The sequence below is a fragment of the Cherax quadricarinatus genome, chromosome 53 (assembly GCF_038502225.1).
Source record: "Cherax quadricarinatus isolate ZL_2023a chromosome 53, ASM3850222v1, whole genome shotgun sequence".
Classification (NCBI taxonomy): domain Eukaryota; kingdom Metazoa; phylum Arthropoda; class Malacostraca; order Decapoda; family Parastacidae; genus Cherax; species Cherax quadricarinatus.
In genome coordinates, this window is record NC_091344.1 from 12558369 (window position 1) to 12576769 (window position 18401).

Below are 18401 nucleotides of genomic sequence, written 5' to 3' on the forward strand. Positions count from 1 at the left end.
TTACCGACCAGAGGTCACCGTCTTCTCCTACATCAGTGCCAAGAATGAGAAAATTAGGACAGGTTGGTATGGGCCAGGTGAGCTGAGACTATCAGTTGAGCTGAGACTATCAGGTGAGCTGAGATTACAAGGTGAGCTGAGACTGCCAGATGAGCTGAGACTACCAGGTGGGCTAAGACTATCAGGTGAGCTGAGACTACCAGGTGGGCTGAGACTATCAGTTGAGCTGAGACTATCAGGTGAGCTGAGATTACAAGGTGAGCTGAGACTACCAGGTGGGCTGAGGCTATCAGGTGAGTTGAGACTATCAGTTGAGCTGAGACTACCAGATGGGCTGAGACTATCAGTTGAGCTGAGACTATCAGGTGAGCTGAGACTATCAGGTAAACTGAGACTGCCAGATGAGCTGAGACTACCAGGTGGGCTAAGACTATCAGGTGAGCTAAGACTATCAGGTGAGCTGAGACTACCAGGTGGGCTGAGACTATCAGGTGAGCTGAGATTGTTAGGTGAGCTGAGACTACAAGGTGAGCTGAGACTACCAGGTGGGCTGAGGCTATCAGGTGAGTTGAGACTATCAGGTTAGCTGAGACTATCAGGTGAGCTGAGACTATCGTGTGAGCTGAGACTATCGTGTGAGCTGAGACTACCAGGTGAGCTGAGATTATCATGTGAGCCGAGACTACCAGGTGAGCTGAGACTATCAGGTGAACTAAGACTATCAGGTGAGCTGAGACTATCAGGTGAACTGAGACTACAAGGTGAGCTGAGACTACCAGGTGGGCTGAGACTACCAGGTGAGTTGAGACTACCAGGTGAGTTGAGACTATCAGGTGAGCTGAGACTATCAGGTGAGCTGAGACTATCGTGTGAGCTGAGACTATCGTGTGAGCTGAGACTACCAGGTGAGCTGAGACTATCAGGTGAGCTGAGACTATCAGATAAGCTGAGACTATCATGTGAGCCGAGACTACCAGGTGAGCTGAGACTATCAGGTGAGCTGAGACTACCAGATGAGCTGAGACTACCAGATGAGCTGAGACTACCAGATGAGCTGAGACTACCAGATGAGCTGAGACTACCAGATGAGCTGAGACTATCAGATAAGCTGAGACTATCATGTGAGCCGAGACTACCAGGTGAGCTGAGACTATCAGGTGAGCTGAGACTACCAGATGAGCTGAGACTACCAGATGAGCTGAGACTACCAGATGAGCTGAGACTACCAGATGAGCTGAGACTACCAGATGAGCTGAGACTACCAGATGAGCTGAGACTATTAGGAGGGAGAGAAACTAACTTTTAAGTATGACTGAAATGTAATAATCTTGGCATTATTATCATTTTAATTATTATTATAGTCTATTATTATTATTATTATTATTATTATTATTATTATTATTATTATTATTATTAATATTCATTACTATTAAGAAAAAACCTACCGTTATCCCCAGTTAAGTTATCACATAATGTGTTATGTCCGTGGGTCCCAGACCACAACAGGCGAGGGATGCAGGTACTGGTGGCCTCTCACCAGTACCGGACTGAGACCAGTATTGTCAGTCCCTTGATGCACTGGTCTGCCTTCTGTCTGGCTCTGAGTGCCGCCTCGCCTCTCGTTATCTTCTTCAATGGTCAGAAGTGGGAGGTAAGTCTTCGTATACATAATTTTTTAAGGGGGTGGAGGGGTAAGCTAGTGGAAGGCTTCGGTCAGATGACTGAAAGCTCCAGCTTCGGGGGTCATCTTATGATTAAGACATGAGTCAGGATATGCTTGTCCTGTTTCCTGACAAACTTTATACCTACCTACGGCGTGTTGTGGCTTCGTGAGGGACGCGTTTAACCCGTGGGGGCTATACCACCCCCTAGGGGAGTTAATATATCATACCTAAATAACCCGCACATAGGAGAAAGTAAAGCTTACGACGACGTTTCGGTCCGGCTTGGTAAATGGTTCAAGTCGGACCAAAACGTCACTGTGAGGTTTTCTGTCTCCTTTGTGCGGGTTATTTGTGTATTGTTCCAGTCACGGTATTGTGCCTTTCTTATTCTTCAGTATATCATCAGGTTTGCTTCACAGGGAAGGGTAGCTCCAGTTCCTTGAATCAAAAACCTTGCACGACCATCAAAGTGTCTTACTGGTAGGGACAGTCTTGTCTGATACAATTCTGTCTTTTCTAAGAATTTCGACATAAATTGTATAAATAAGAAACCGGTTAAAAAAAACTCACACAGTCACAGAAATACACGAGCTGTGATTACTTTTTATTTTTGACAATATAAATTTTATAAATAATTAATAAACAGGTAAATATCTGTGGCATGCGCTGGTATGTTATATTTTATTAGTTCGTCACACAACCAGCGAACTGTCAGCTCAGAGTGTAGCAGTTGTGGGGCCCCCACTGCTGCGCTTACTGTCCACTTCAACTCACTAATTAGGTGAGGCCACTTCAGATTACCTGGCTGAGTGGCAGACTTCCCCAGACACTGGCCGTGACCACTACTGATTTTAGTGGCTCTAACTTGTACGCTTTCAATCTAATTTCTTCTCTCACTATTAATATTATTCAAAGTGTATATAATGGTGGTGGAACACATTGGTAAAGAAATCTACCCCTGCTGTGTTAATCTTGTCCATGCTGTGTTCTACTGAGTGCTTTGTTTGCTGACTTAGTTACGACCAGATAGTACAGGCCATCAGACTACCACCTGTGCTTATAATGACACATGAAAGAAAATACGACACTGAGTAGTAAGTATCAGTATATTTCGCGTCAAGCAGACACCAGCTTCAGTACAGCAAGCATGGATGGACTGGCACAGTACCTGAGTTAGGTAGATAAATGGCAAAAAAAAAAAAGGCACAATACCGTGACTGGAACGATACACAGATAACCCGCACACAGAAAATGGTCCAAGTCGGACCGAAACGATGTCGTAGGCTCCTCTTTTCTGTGTGCGGGTTATTTGTGTATAGATAAATGGCTCAGAGATCCTACAAATTGATAAATTAGAACAAACGTTTCGCCACACATTGGCTTCATCAGTCAAATACAAAGGAGAACAGTGAAGATCAGAAGGAGTTTGAGATAATCAGTCCCTCAGCCTGGAGTCGATGTAATCTTGGAAAGATTGATGGACTGATTACATCGACTCCAGGCTGAGGGACTGATCACCTGAAACTCCTTCTGATCTTCACCATTCGTCTTTGTATTGGACTGATGAAGCCACTGTGTGGCGAAACATTTCCACAATAAAGATACCCAAGTGTTGCACATGTGTCAAAGTGAGTTAGAGTGAGTACCTGTCTCTGTAAGAGACCTCACAAGATTTTTACCATCACTCTGTACATTGATATTTCCTCTTTTGATTTCCAAATTTTTAGGATCCTCTTAAAATTTGGTATAGCTTAAGACCTCAGAAGGTCAACTTGCCGCCCTAAGACCCCAGAATGTCAACTTGCCGCCCTAAGACCCCAGAATGTCAACTTGCCGCCCTAAGACCCCAGAAGGTCAACTTGCCGCCCTATGACCCCAGAAGGTCAACTTGCCGCCCTAAGACCCCAGAAGGTCAACTTGCCGCCCTAAGACCCCAGAAGGTCAACTTGCCGCCCTGATAATAGTCAGAGTCGCAATATGTAACTCTTTACTCTTGTGTTGGAGTGTTTGTCTGAGTTGTTCCATACCTCTGCTCTCTTGTTCTTAAATTTAAGTATATTATGCATCTAATTCTATACCTTCCACTTCTAAGGCTCTGTGTTTACCTTCTAATTCTCTTATTTTAACTTCTAAATCTTTGTTTTGTTTGTGCCTGACATTCTGCTTCACCTCTTTTAATTTATGGTCTAAGCAGGATACAAACCTCCGCCCATTATTGTAAGTGGATCTACCTGTGACGACAACTTCATCAACTAAAAGCTGAAGTATATCTCAGCTGCACTTCCTGAACACGACACATGTTGCTGCTGTACGTGTGTGTCCTTGATTCTGACCTCTCTATTCTCATTCTCTCTCTCTCTCTCTCTCTCTCTCTCTCTCTCTCTCTCTCTCTCTCTCTCTCATATGCACGTCAACAATGTTTGCTGATGCATTTTTATATATATGTACGCAGCTTATGTTTATTCCTGGCTCATTTAAATAATTACAAAAGCAGTTGTTTTTATTATAATAATTACACTGTAACCTGTGTGTATCATGGTAACACGCAAGACACTGCCACACTGTAACCTGTGTGTATCATGGTAACACGCAAGACACTGCCACACTGAAACCTGTGTGTATCATGGTAACACGCAAGACACTGCCACACTGTAACCTGTGTGTATCATGGTAACACGCAAGACACTGCCACACTGAAACCTGTGTGTATCATGGTAACACGCAAGACACTGCCACACTGTAACCTGTGTGTATCATGGTAACACGCAAGACACTGCCACACTGAAACCTGTGTGTATCATGGTAACACGCAAGACACTGCCACACTGTAACCTGTGTGTATCATGGTAACACGCAAGACACTGCCACATTGTAACCTGTGTGTATCATGGTAACACGCAAGACACTGCCACACTGAAACCTGTGTGGATCATGGTAACACGCAAGACACTGCCACACTGTAACCTGTGTGTATCATGGTAACACGCAAGACACTGCCACACTGTAACCTGTGTGTATCATGGTGACACGCAAGACACTGCCACACTGAAACCTGTGTGTATCATGGTGACACGCAAGACACTGCCACACTGAAACCTGTGTGTATCATGGTAACACGCAAGACACTGCCACACTGTAACCTGTGTGTATCATGGTGACACGCAAGACACTGCCACACTGAAACCTGTGTGTATCATGGTAACACGCAAGACACTGCCACACTGTAACCTGTGTGTATCATGGTAACACGCAAGACACTGCCACACTGTAACCTGTGTGTATCATGGTAACACGCAAGACACTGCCACACTGAAACCTGTGTGTATCATGGTAACACGCAAGACACTGCCACACTGAAACCTGTGTGTATCATGGTAACACGCAAGACACTGCCACACTGTAACCTGTGTGTATCATGGTAACACGCAAGACACTGCCACACTGTAACCTGTGTGTATCATGGTAACACGCAAGACACTGCCACACTGAAACCTGTGTGTATCATGGTAACACGCAAGACACTGCCACACTGTAACCTGTGTGTATCATGGTAACACGCAAGACACTGCCACACTGAAACCTGTGTGTATCATGGTAACACGCAAGACACTGCCACACTGTAACCTGTGTGTATCATGGTAACACGCAAGACACTGCCACACTGAAACCTGTGTGTATCATGGTAACACGCAAGACACTGCCACACTGAAACCTGTGTGTATCATGGTAACACGCAAGACACTGCCACACTGAAACCTGTGTGTATCATGGTAACACGCAAGACACTGCCACACTGAAACCTGTGTGTATCATGGTAACACGCAAGACACTGCCACACTGTAACCTGTGTGTATCATGGTAACACGCAAGACACTGCCACACTGAAACCTGTGTGTATCATGGTAACACGCAAGACACTGCCACACTGTAACCTGTGTGTATCATGGTAACACGCAAGACACTGCCACACTGTAACCTGTGTGTATCATGGTAACACGCAAGACACTGCCACACTGTAACCTGTGTGTATCATGGTAACACGCAAGACACTGCCACACTGTAACCTGTGTGTATCATGGTAACACGCAAGACACTGCCACACTGTAACCTGTGTGTATCATGGTAACACGCAAGACACTGCCACACTGTAACCTGTGTGTATCATGGTGACACGCAAGACACTGCCACACTGTAACCTGTGTGTATCATGGTAACACGCAAGACACTGCCACACTGTAACCTGTGTGTATCATGGTAACACGCAAGACACTGCCACACTGAAACCTGTGTGTATCATGGTAACACGCAAGACACTGCCACACTGAAACCTGTGTGTATCATGGTAACACGCAAGACACTGCCACACTGTAACCTGTGTGTATCATGGTAACACGCAAGACACTGCCACACTGTAACCTGTGTGTATCATGGTGACACGCAAGACACTGCCACACTGTAACCTGTGTGTATCATGGTAACACGCAAGACACTGCCACACTGTAACCTGTGTGTATCATGGTAACACGCAAGACACTGCCACATTGTAACCTGTGTGTATCATGGTAACACGCAAGACACTGCCACATTGTAACCTGTGTGTATCATGGTAACACGCAAGACACTGCCACACTGTAACCTGTGTGTATCATGGTAACACGCAAGACACTGCCACATTGTAACTTGTATCATTGTAACACGCTAGACACTGCTACATTGTAATCTGCATCATGATATCATGTTAAACACTGCCACACTGTAACTTGTATCACTGTAACACGCTAGACTGCTACATTGTAACCTGTATCATGGTAACACGCAAGACACTGCCACACTGTCTCAACTGTTGATGTAGCTCACCAGAGGTGGGCTCCCACTGTTGATGTGCAGCTCTTGGTCTTGTTGTACACAGGATAGTCGCTCCGGAGTGTTCCTGAACAAGACTTTCCTGGATGTGGATGGTACCATTGTGTTGGGACAAGACCAAGACGCTCCTCTCGGTGTGTTTGATGCTGCCCAGTCCTTCAGGTGAGTCTGGTGCACCACCTTGAGGTGAGTCTGGTGCACCACCTTCAGGTGAGTCTGGTGCACCACCTTGAGGTGAGTCTGGTGCACCACCTTCAGGTGAGTCTGGTGCACCACCTTCAGGTGAGTCTGGTGCACCACCTTCAGGTGAGTCTGGTGCACCACCTTCAGGTGAGTCTGGTGCACCACCTTCAGGTGAGTCTGGTGCACCACCTTCAGGTGAGTCTGGTGCACCACCTTCAGGTGAGTCTGGTGCACCACCTTCAGGTGAGTCTGGTGCACCACCTTCAGGTGAGTCTGGTGCACCACCTTCAGGTGAGTCTGGTGCACCACCTTCTGGTGAATCTGGTGCACTGCCTTCAGGTGAGTCTGGTGCACCACCATCAGGTGAGTCTGGTGCACCACCTTCAGGTGAGTCTGGTGCACCACCTTCAGGTGAGTCTGGTGCACTGCCTTCAGGTGAGTCTGTTGCACCACCTTCAGGTGAGTCTGGTGCACCACCTTCAGGTGAGTCTGGTGCACAACCTTCAGGTGAGTCTGGTGCACCACCTTCAGGTGAGCCTGGTGCACCACCTTCAGGTGAGCCTGGTGCACCACCTTCAGGTGAACCTGGTGCACCACCTTCAGGTGAGCCTGGTGCACCACCTTCAGGTGAACCTGGTGCATCACCTTCAGGTGAACCTGGTGCACCACCTTCAGGTGAGCCTGGTGCGCTACCTTCAGGTGAGTCTGGTTCACCACCTTCAGGTGAGTCTGGTGCACCACCTTCAGGTGAGTCTGGTGCACCACCTTCAGGTGAGCCTGGTTCACCACCTTCAGGTGAGTCTGGTGCACCACCTTCAGGTGAGTCTGGTGCACCACCTTCAGGTGAGCCTGGTGCACCACCTTCAGGTGAAACTGGTGCACCACCTTCAGGTGAGCCTGGTGCACCACCTTCAGGTGAACCTGGTGCATCACCTTCAGGTGAACCTGGTGCACCACCTTCAGGTGAGCCTGGTTCACCACCTTCAGGTGAGTCTGGTGCACCACCTTCAGGTGAGTCTGGTGCACCACCTTCAGGTGAGCCTGGTTCACCACCTTCAGGTGAGTCTGGTGCACCACCTTCAGGTGAGTCTGGTGCACCACCTTCAGGTGAGCCTGGTGCACCACCTTCAGGTGAAACTGGTGCACCACCTTCAGGTGAGCCTGGTGCACCACCTTCAGGTGAACCTGGTGCATCACCTTCAGGTGAACCTGGTGCACCACCTTCAGGTGAGCCTGGTTCACCACCTTCAGGTGAGTCTGGTGCACCACCTTCAGGTGAGTCTGGTGCACCACCTTCAGGTGAGCCTGGTTCACCACCTTCAGGTGAGTCTGGTGCACCACCTTCAGGTGAGTCTGGTGCACCACCTTCAGGTGAGTCTGATGCACCACCTTCAGGTGAGCCTGGTGCACCACCTTCAGGTGAGCCTGGTGCACCACCTTCAGGTAAGCCTGGTGCACTACCTTCAGGTGAGCCTGGTGCACCACCTTCAGGTGAGCCTGGTGCACCACCTTCAGGTGAGTCTGGTGCACCACCTTCAGGTGAGCCTGGTACACTACCTTCAGGTGAGCCTGGTGCACCACCTTCAGGTGAGCCTGGTGCACCACCTTCAGGTGAGTCTGGTACACCACCTTCAGGTGAGTCTGGTACACCACCTTCAGGTGAGTCTGGTGCACCACCTTCAGGTGAGCCTGGTTCACCACCTTCAGGTGAGTCTGGTGCACCACCTTCAGGTGAGTCTGGTGCACCACCTTCAGGTGAGTCTGATGCACCACCTTCAGGTGAGCCTGGTGCACCACCTTCAGGTGAGCCTGGTGCACCACCTTCAGGTGAGTCTGGTGCACCACCTTCAGGTGAGTCTGGTGCACCACCTTCAGGTGAGTCTGGTGCACCACCTTCAGGTGAGTCTGGTGCACCACCTTCAGGTGAGCCTGGTGCACCACCTTCAGGTGAGCCTGGTGCACCACCTTCAGGTGAGCCTGGTGCACTACCTTCAGATGAGCCTGGTGCACCACCTTCAGGTGAGCCTGGTGCACCACCTCCAGGTGAGCCTGGTGCACCACCTTCAGGTAAGCCTGGTGCACTACCTTCAGGTGAGCCTTGTGCACCACCTTCAGGTGAGCCTGGTGCACCACCTTCAGGTGAGTCTGGTGCACCACCTTCAGGTGAGCCTGGTACACTACCTTCAGGTGAGCCTGGTGCACCACCTTCAGGTGAGCCTGGTGCACCACCTTCAGGTGAGTCTGGTACACCACCTTCAGGTGAGTCTGGTACACCACCTTCAGGTGAGTCTGGTACACCACCTTCAGGTGAGCCTGGTGCACTACCTTCAGGTGAGCCTGGTGCACCACCTTCAGGTGAGCCTGGTGCACCACCTTCAGGTGAGTCTGGTACACCACCTTCAGGTGAGTCTGGTACACCACCTTCAGGTGAGTCTGGTTCACCACCTTCAGGTGAGTCTGGTGCACCACCTTCAGGTGAGCCTGATGCACCACCTTCAGGTGAGCCTGGTGCACTACCTTCAGGTGAGCCTGGTGCACCACCTTCAGGTGAGCCTGGTGCACCACCTTCAGGTGAGCCTGATGCACCACCTTCAGGTGAGCCTGGTGCACTACCTTCAGGTGAGCCTGGTGCACCACCTTCAGGTGAGCCTGGTGCACCACCTTCAGGTGAGCCTGGTGCACCACCTTCAGGTGAGCCTGGTGCACCACCTTCAGGTGAGTCTGGTGCACCACCTTCAGGTGAGTCTGGTGCACCACCTTCAGGTGAGCCTGGTGCACCACCTTCAGGTGAGCCTGGTGCACCACCTTCAGGTGAGTCTGGTACACCACCTTCAGGTGAGTCTGGTGCACCACCTTCAGTTGAGCCTGGTGCACCACCTTCAGGTGAGCCTGGTGAACCACCTTCAGGTGAGCCTGGTGCACCACCTTCAGGTGAGTCTGGTGCACCACCTTCAGGTGAGCCTGGTGCACTACCTTCAGGTGAGCCTGGTGCACCACCTTCAGGTGAGTCTGGTGCACCACCTTCAGGTGAGTCTGGTGCACCACCTTCAGGTGAGTCTGGTGCACCACCTTCAGGTGAGCCTGGTGCACCACCTTCAGGTGAGTCTGGTGCACCACCTTCAGGTGAGCCTGGTGCACCACCTTCAGGTGAGTCTGGTGCACCACCTTCAGGTGAGTCTGGTGCACCACCTTCAGGTGAGTCTGGTGCACCACCTTCAGGTGAGTCTGGTGCACCACCTTCAGGTGAGCCTGGTGCACCACCTTCAGGTGAGTCTGGTGCACCACCTTCAGGTGAGCCTGGTACACCACCTTCAGGTGAGCCTGGTCCACCACCTTCAGGTGAGTCTGGTGCACCACCTTCAGGTAGTGGTGACATACCCAGGTCTGGTACAAGGTATTTCCTCGAGACAAACCCAGCAGCCCCAATATCGGGTGTGTTCACGTGAGCTGACAGCTGCCACAGTGACTGAAGCAAGCTGACAGGGGATTAACAAGAGCTGACAGCTGCCACAGTGACTGAAGCAAGCTGACAGGGGATTAACAAGAGCTGACAGCCAGTCCTAGTTCCATCACCGGGTATAACTAAAATTAATATATAGAGCAAGATATTTTCATTTTAGTTATTCATGAAAACGTCTCCAATGTAAAATTATATGAAAATTTAATTTGTGAAAAATAATACACAGCTTCCCATTCAGGGGAAGCAACATATGGTAAAATAGTTTCCTTCATATATATGAATGAATCTCTGTTATTCGCTTAAGAACATAAGAAAGAAGGAACACTGCAACAGGCCTACTGGCCTATGTGAGGCAGGTCCAATTCCCCCATCGGCTTAAGCCAATGCCGGTTCAGCTGCCTCGTACTCACCCCTTTGTGTAGCGATGGTGAGGCTCGGGAGGTAATGTAGTCTGAACTAGAGAGAGAGAGAGAGAGAGAGAGAGAGAGAGAGAGAGAGAGAGAGAGAGAGAGAGAGAGAGGAGAAAGGGAGAGACCTCAGTTATTCCTAAGACCAAGAACCCCCTTAAAGACCATTTTGGTCTGGCCACAGCGGTGCCGTGACTGACGTCAACCTGTGGTCCCGGGCCCTGGCTGACGCGGAGATGGCTGACATCACCAGCTGTCACACTCGTCCTCCGGGAGACATCATTGCCTGGGACACGGCCAAATTCGACATCGGGGAAGACTCCTCACAGGTATATGGACAGTCATTCTTTATTTTGAAATCCAGTAAAGAGCTAGACCCGTATGGGTTATTCTCGTAGCCTAGGCACTGTGTATAACCCCTAAGCGGTTTCCACCTTACATAATAATAATTAGTAACAATATTAGTGTTAATAATAATTATAATAATAACGGTTTTTAGTGCTTATGATTATAATAAAAATAATAATTATACTATTAATAACAACAGTAATAATAATAATAAGACTTGTGATGTACAGAGAATGATGTCAGTGAGGGAGACATGTGACATCTTCCCACTGCCCTACATAATGTTCACTGACAAGCTACAGTTCAGTGATGCTGCCGGCCTCTGTACAGCCTTCGGTGGTGAGATGACCACACCCAGGACGTCCCAGCAGCAGCAGGTATTGTGATATAGCAGGTATTATGTGATACAGCAGGTACTGTATCAAGCAGGGGATATGGTGTGATATAGCAGGTATTGTGTGATACAGCAGGTACTGTATCAAGCAGCAGGTATTGTGATATAGCAGGTATTGTGTGATACAGCAGGTATTGTATCAAGCAGCAGGTATTGTGATATAGCAGGTATTGTGTGATACAGCAGGTATTGTATCAAGCAGCAGGTATTGTGATATAGCAGGTATTGTGTGATACAGCAGGTATTGTATCAAGCAGCAGGTATTGTGATATAGCAGATATTGTGTGATACAGCAGGTACTGTATCAAGCAGCAGGTATTGCGATATAGCAGGTATTGTGATACAGCAGGTACTGTATCAAGCAGCAGGTATTGTGATATAGCAGGTATTGTGTGATACAGCAGGTACTGTATCAAGCAGGGGATATGGTGTGATATAGCAGGTATTGTATCAAGCAGCAGATATTGTGATATAGCAGGTATTGTGTGATACAGCAGGTACTGTATCAAGCAGCAGGTATTGTGATATAGCAGGTACTGTATCAAGCAGGGGATATGATGTGATACAGCAGGTATTGTATCAAGCAGCAGGTATTGTGATATAGCAGGTATTGTGTGATACAGCAGGTACTGTATCAAGCAGCAGGTATTGTGATATAGCAGGTATTGTGTGATATAGCAGGTACTGTATCAAGCAGGGGATATGATGTGATACAGCAGGTATTGTATCAAGCAGCAGGTATTGTGATATAGCAGGTATTGTGTGATATAGCAAGTTCTGTATCAAGCAGGAGATGTGGTGTGATATAGCAGGTATTGTATCAAGCAGCAGGTATTGTGTGATACAGAAAGTATTGTAACAGGAAGCAGGTATTGTATCAAGCAGCAGGTATTGTGTGATATAGCAGGTATTGTGTGATATAGCAGGTATTGTGTGATATAGCAGGTATTGTATCAAGCAGCAGGTATTGTGTGATACAGAAAGTATTGTAACAGGTAGCAGGTATTGTGTGATACAGCAGGTATTGTATCAAGCAGCAGGTATTGTGTGATACAGCAGGTACTGTATCATGCAGCAGGTATTGTGTGATACAGCAGGTATTGTGTGATATAGTAGGTATTGTATCAAGCAGCTGGAATTGTGTGATACAGAAAGTACTGTAACAGGTAGCAGGTATTGTGTGATACAGCAGGTATTGTATCAAGCAGCAGGTATTGTGTGATACAGCAGGTATTGTATCAAGCAGCAGGTATTGTGTGATACAGCAGGTATTGTATCATGCAGCAGGTATTGTGTGATACAGCAGGTATTGTATCAAGCAGCAGGTATTGTGTGATACAGCAGGTATTGTATCATGCAGCAGGTATTGTGTGATACAGCAGGTATTGTATCAAACAGCAGGTATTGTGTGATACAGCAGGTATTGTATCAAGCAGCAGGTATTGTGTGATACAGCAGGTATTGTATCATGCAGCAGGTATTGTGTGATACAGCAGGTATTGTATCAAGCAGCAGGTATTGTGTGATACAGCAGGTATTGTGTAATACAGCAGGTATTGTGTGATACAGCAGGTATTGTGTGATACAGCAGGTATTGTGTGATACAGCAGGTATTGTGTGATACAGCAGGTATTGTGTGATACAGCAGGTATTGTGTGATACAGCAGGTATTGTATCATGCAGCAGGTATTGTGTGATACAGCAGGTATTGTGTGATACAGCAGGTATTGTGTGATACAGCAGGTATTGTGTGATACAGCAGGTATTGTGTGATACAGCAGGTATTGTATCATGCAGCAGGTATTGTGTGATACAGCAGGTATTGCATCATGCAGCAGGTATTGTGTGATACAGCAGATATTGTGTGATACAGCAGGTATTGTGTAATACAACAGGTATTGTGTGATACAGCAGGTATTGTATCATGCAGCAGGTATTGTGTGATACAGCAGGTATTGTATCAAGCAGCAGGTATTGTGTGATACAGCAGGTATTGTGTCATACAGCAGGTATTGTGTGATACAGCAGGTATTGCATCAAGCAGCAGGTATTGTGTGATACAGCAGGTATTGTATACAGCAGGTATTGTGTGATACAGCAGGTATTGTGTGATCATGCAGCAGGTATTGTGTGATACAGCAGGTATTGTGTGATACAGAAGGTATTGTGTAATACAGCAGGTATTGTTGATGTGATCATGCAGCAGGTATTGTGTGATACAGCAGGTATTGTGTGATACAGCAGGTATTGTGTGATACAGCAGGTATTGTGTGATACAGCAGGTATTGTGTGATACAGCAGGTATTGTGTGATACAGCAGGTATTGTGTGATACAGAAGGTATTGTGTGATACAGCAGGTATTATATCATGCAGCAGGTATTGTATAATACAGCAGGTATTTTGTGATACAGCAGGTATTGTGTGATACAGCAGGTATTGTGTGATACAGCAGGTATTGTATCATGCAGCAGGTATTGTGTGATACAGCAGGTATTGTGTGATACAGCAGGTATTGTATCATGCAGCAGGTATTGTGTGATACAGCAGGTATTGTATCAAGCAGCAGGTATTGTGTGATACAGCAGGTATTGTATCATGCAGCAGGTATTGTGTGATACAGCAGGTATTGCATCATGCAGCAGGTATTGTGTGATACAGCAGGTATTGTGTGATACAGCAGGTATTGTGTAATACAGCAGGTATTGTGTGATACAGCAGGTATTGCATCATGCAGCAGGTATTGTGTGATACAGCAGGTATTGTATCAAGCAGCAGGTATTGTGTGATACAGCAGGTATTGTGTGATACAGCAGGTATTGCATCATGCAGCAGGTATTGTGTGATACAGCAGATATTGTGTGATACAGCAGGTATTGTGTGATACAGCAGGTATTGTGTAATACAGCAGGTATTGTGTGATACAGCAGGTATTGCATCATGCAGCAGGTATTGTGTGATACAGCAGGTATTGTATGTGTACAGCAGGTGATACAGCAGGTATTGTGTGATACAGCAGGTATTGTGTGATACAGCAGGTATTGTGTGATGTATTGATACAGCAGGTATTGTGTGATACAGCAGGTATTGTGTCAACAGCAGGTATTGTACAGCAGGTGATACAGCAGGTATTGTGTGATACAGCAGGTATACAGCAGGTATTGTGTGATACAGCAGGTGATACAGCAGATATTGTGTGATACAGCAGGTATTGTGTAATACAACAGGTATTGTGTGATACAGCAGGTATTGTATCAAGCAGCAGGTATTGTGTGATACAGCAGGTATTGCATCATGCAGCAGGTATTGTGTGATACAGCAGGTATTGTATCAAGCAGCAGGTATTGTGTGATGCAACAGGTATTGTATCATGCAGCAGGTATTGTGTGATACAGCAGGTATTGTGTGATACAGCAGGTATTGTATCAAGCAGCAGGTATTGTGTGATACAGCAGGTATTGTGTGATACAGCAGGTATTGTGTGATACAGCAGATATTGTGTGATACAGCAGGTATTGTGTGATACAGCAGGTATTGTGTGATACAGCAGGTATTGTGTGATACAGCAGGTATTGCATCATGCAGCAGGTATTGTGTGATACAGCAGGTATTATATCATGCAGCAGGTATTGTGTGATACAGCAGGTATTGTGTGATACAGCAGGTATTGTGTGATACAGCAGGTATTGTATCATGCAGCAGGTATTGTGTGATACAGCAGGTATTGTGTGATACAGCAGGTATTGTGTGATACAGCAGGTATTGTGTGATACAGCAGGTATTGTGTGATACAGCAGGTATTGTATCAAGCAGCAGGTATTGTGTGATACAGCAGGTATTGTATCATGCAGCAGGTATTGTGTGATACAGCAGGTATTGTATCAATACAGCAGGTATTGATACAGCAGGTATTGTGTGATACAGCAGGTATTGTGTGATACAGCAGGTATTGTATCAAACAGCAGGTATTGTGTGATACAGCAGGTATTGTATCAAACAGCAGGTATTGTGTGATACAGCAGGTATTGTGTGATACAGCAGGTATTGTGTGATACAGCAGGTATTGTGTGATACAGCAGGTATTGTGTGATACAGCAGGTATTGTGTGATACAGCAGGTATTGTGTGATACAGCAGGTATTGTGTGATACAGCAGGTATTGTGTGATACAGCAGGTATTGTGTGATACAGCAGGTATTGTGTGATACAGCAGGTATTGTGTGATACAGCAGGTATTGTGTGATACAGCAGGTATTGTGTGATACAGCAGGTATTGTGTGATACAGCAGGTATTGTGTGATACAGCAGGTATTGTGTGATACAGCAGGTATTGTGTGATACAGCAGGTATTGTGTGATACAGCAGGTATTGTGTAATACAGCAGGTATTGTGTGATACAGCAGGATACAGCAGGTATTGTGTGATACAGCAGGTATTGTGTGATACAGCAGGTATTGTGTGATACAGCAGGTATTGTGTGATACAGCAGGTATTGTGTGATACAGCAGGTATTGTGTAATACAGCAGGTATTGTGTGATACAGCAGGTATTGTGTGATACAGCAGGTATTGTGTGATACAGCAGGTATTGTGTGATACAGCAGGTATTGTGTGATACAGCAGGTATTGTGTGATACAGCAGGTATTGTGTGATACAGCAGGTATTGTGTGATACAGCAGGTATTGTGTGATACAGCAGGTATTGTGTAATACAGCAGGTATTGTGTGATACAGCAGGTATTGTGTGATACAGCAGGTATTGATACAGCAGGTATTGTGTAATACAGCAGGTATTGTATCATGCAGCAGGTATTGTGTGATACAGCAGGTATTGTGTAATACAGCAGGTATTGTGTGATACAGCAGGTATTGTGTGATACAGCAGGTATTGTGTAATACAGCAGGTATTGTGTGATACAGCAGGTATTGTGTGATACAGCAGGTATTGTGTAATACAGCAGGTATTGTGTGATACAGCAGGTATTGTGTGATACAGCAGGTACAGCAGGTATTGTGTGATACAGCAGGTATTGTGTGATACAGCAGGTATTGTGTGATACAGCAGGTATTGTGTGATACAGCAGGTATTGTGTGATACAGCAGATATTGTGTGATACAGCAGGTATTGTGTGATACAGCAGGTATTGTGTGATACAGCAGGTATTGTATAATACAGCAGGTATTGTGTGATACAGCAGGTATTGTGTGATACAGCAGGTATTGTGTGATACAGCAGGTATTGTATAATACAGCAGGTATTGTGTGATACAGCAGGTATTGTATAATACAGCAGGTATTGTGTGATACAGCAGGTATTGTATAATACAGCAGGTATTGTGTGATACAGCAGGTATTGTGTAATACAGCAGGTATTGTGTGATACAGCAGGTATTGTGTGATACAGCAGGTATTGTGTGATACAGCAGGTATTGTGTGATACAGCAGGTATTGTGTAATACAGCAGGTATTGTGTGATACAGCAGGTATTGTGTGATACAGAAGGTATTGTGTGATACAGAAGGTATCGGGTCAAACAAGCAGAGTTGACGAGGTACAGTGAGGGATATTTTCCGAGAAAAATCATTTGAACCAGATGACAGAAACTGATAAGTGTTACGAGTTGACGAGGTACAGTGAGGGAGGTAACGAGGTAGTGATGGAGTTGACGAGGTACAGTGAGGGAGGTAACGAGGTAGTGATGGTGTTGACGAGGTACAGTGTGGGAGGTAACGAGGTAGTGTGGAGTTGATACAGTGAGGGAGGTAACGAGGTAGTGATGGAGTTGACGAGGTACAGTGAGGGAGGTAACGAGGTAGTGATGGTGTTGACGAGGTACAGTGTGGGAGGTAACGAGGTAGTGATGGAGTTGACGAGGTACAGTGAGGGAGGTAACGAGGTAGTGATGGAGTTGACGAGGTACAGTGAGGGAGGTAACGAGGTAGTGATGGAGTTGACGAGGTACAGTGAGGGAGGTAACGAGGTAGTGATGGAGTTGGTAACGAGGTAGTGATGGAGTTGACGAGGTACGAGGTAGTGATGGTGTTGACGAGGTACAGTGAGGGAGGTAACGAGGTAGTGATGGAGTTGACGAGGTACAGTGAGGGAGGTAACGAGGTAGTGATGGAGTTGACGAGGTACAGTGAGGGAGGTAACGAGGTAGTGATGGAGTTGACGTGGTACAGTGAGGGAGGTAACGAGGTAGTGATGGAGTTGACGTGGTACAGTGAGGGAGGTAACGAGGTAGTGATGGAGTTGACGAGGTACAGTGAGGGAGGTAACGAGGTAGTGATGGAGTTGACGTGGTACAGTGAGGGAGGTAACGAGGTAGTGATGGAGTTGACGTGGTACAGTGAGGGAGGTAACGAGGTAGTGATGGAGTTGACGAGGTACAGTGAGGGAGGTAACGAGGTAGTGATGGAGTTGACGTGGTACAGTGAGGGAGGTAACGAGGTAGTGATGGAGTTGACGAGGTACAGTGAGGGAGGTAACGAGGTAGTGATGGAGTTGACGAGGTACAGTGAGGGAGGTAACGAGGTAGTGATGGAGTTGACGAGGTACAGTGAGGGAGGTAACGAGGTAGTGATGGAGTTGACGAGGTACAGTGAGGGAGGTAACGAGGTAGTGATGGAGTTGACGAGGTACAGTGAGGGAGGTAACGAGGTAGTGATGGAGTTGACGAGGTACAGTGAGGGAGGTAACGAGGTAGTGATGGAGTTGACGAGGTAGGTAACGAGGTAGTGATGGAGTTGACGAGGTACAGTGAGGGAGGTAACGAGGTAGTGATGGAGTTGACGAGGTACAGTGTGGGAGGTAACGAGGTAGTGATGGAGTTGACGAGGTACAGTGTGGGAGGTAACGAGGTAGTGATGGAGTTGACGAGGTACAGTGAAGGAGGTAACGAGGTAGTGATGGAGTTGACGAGGTACAGTGAGGGAGGTAACGACGTAGGGATGGAGTTGACGAGGTACAGTGAGGGAGGTAACAAGGTAGTGATGGTGTTGACGAGGTACAGTGAGGGAGGTAACGAGGTAGTGATGGAGTTGACGAGGTACAGTGAGGGAGGTAACGAGGTAGTGATGGAGTTGA

At 47.0% G+C, this 18401-nt stretch overlaps 1 protein-coding gene across 1 annotated transcript in view; it reads left to right on the top strand.

Moving 5' to 3' along the window:
• Positions 1 to 3457: 3457 nt before the first annotated feature.
• LOC128692257 (uncharacterized) overlaps positions 3458 to 18401 on the top strand; it is a 48724-nt gene continuing 33780 nt past the window's right edge. The window contains exons 1-4 of the mRNA XM_070096259.1: positions 3458 to 3604; positions 6574 to 6689; positions 10762 to 10906; positions 11156 to 11302. Of these exons, the coding sequence (XP_069952360.1) occupies positions 3458 to 3604; positions 6574 to 6689; positions 10762 to 10906; positions 11156 to 11302 (555 nt within the window). The remainder of the gene's footprint in view (positions 3605 to 6573; positions 6690 to 10761; positions 10907 to 11155; positions 11303 to 18401) is intronic.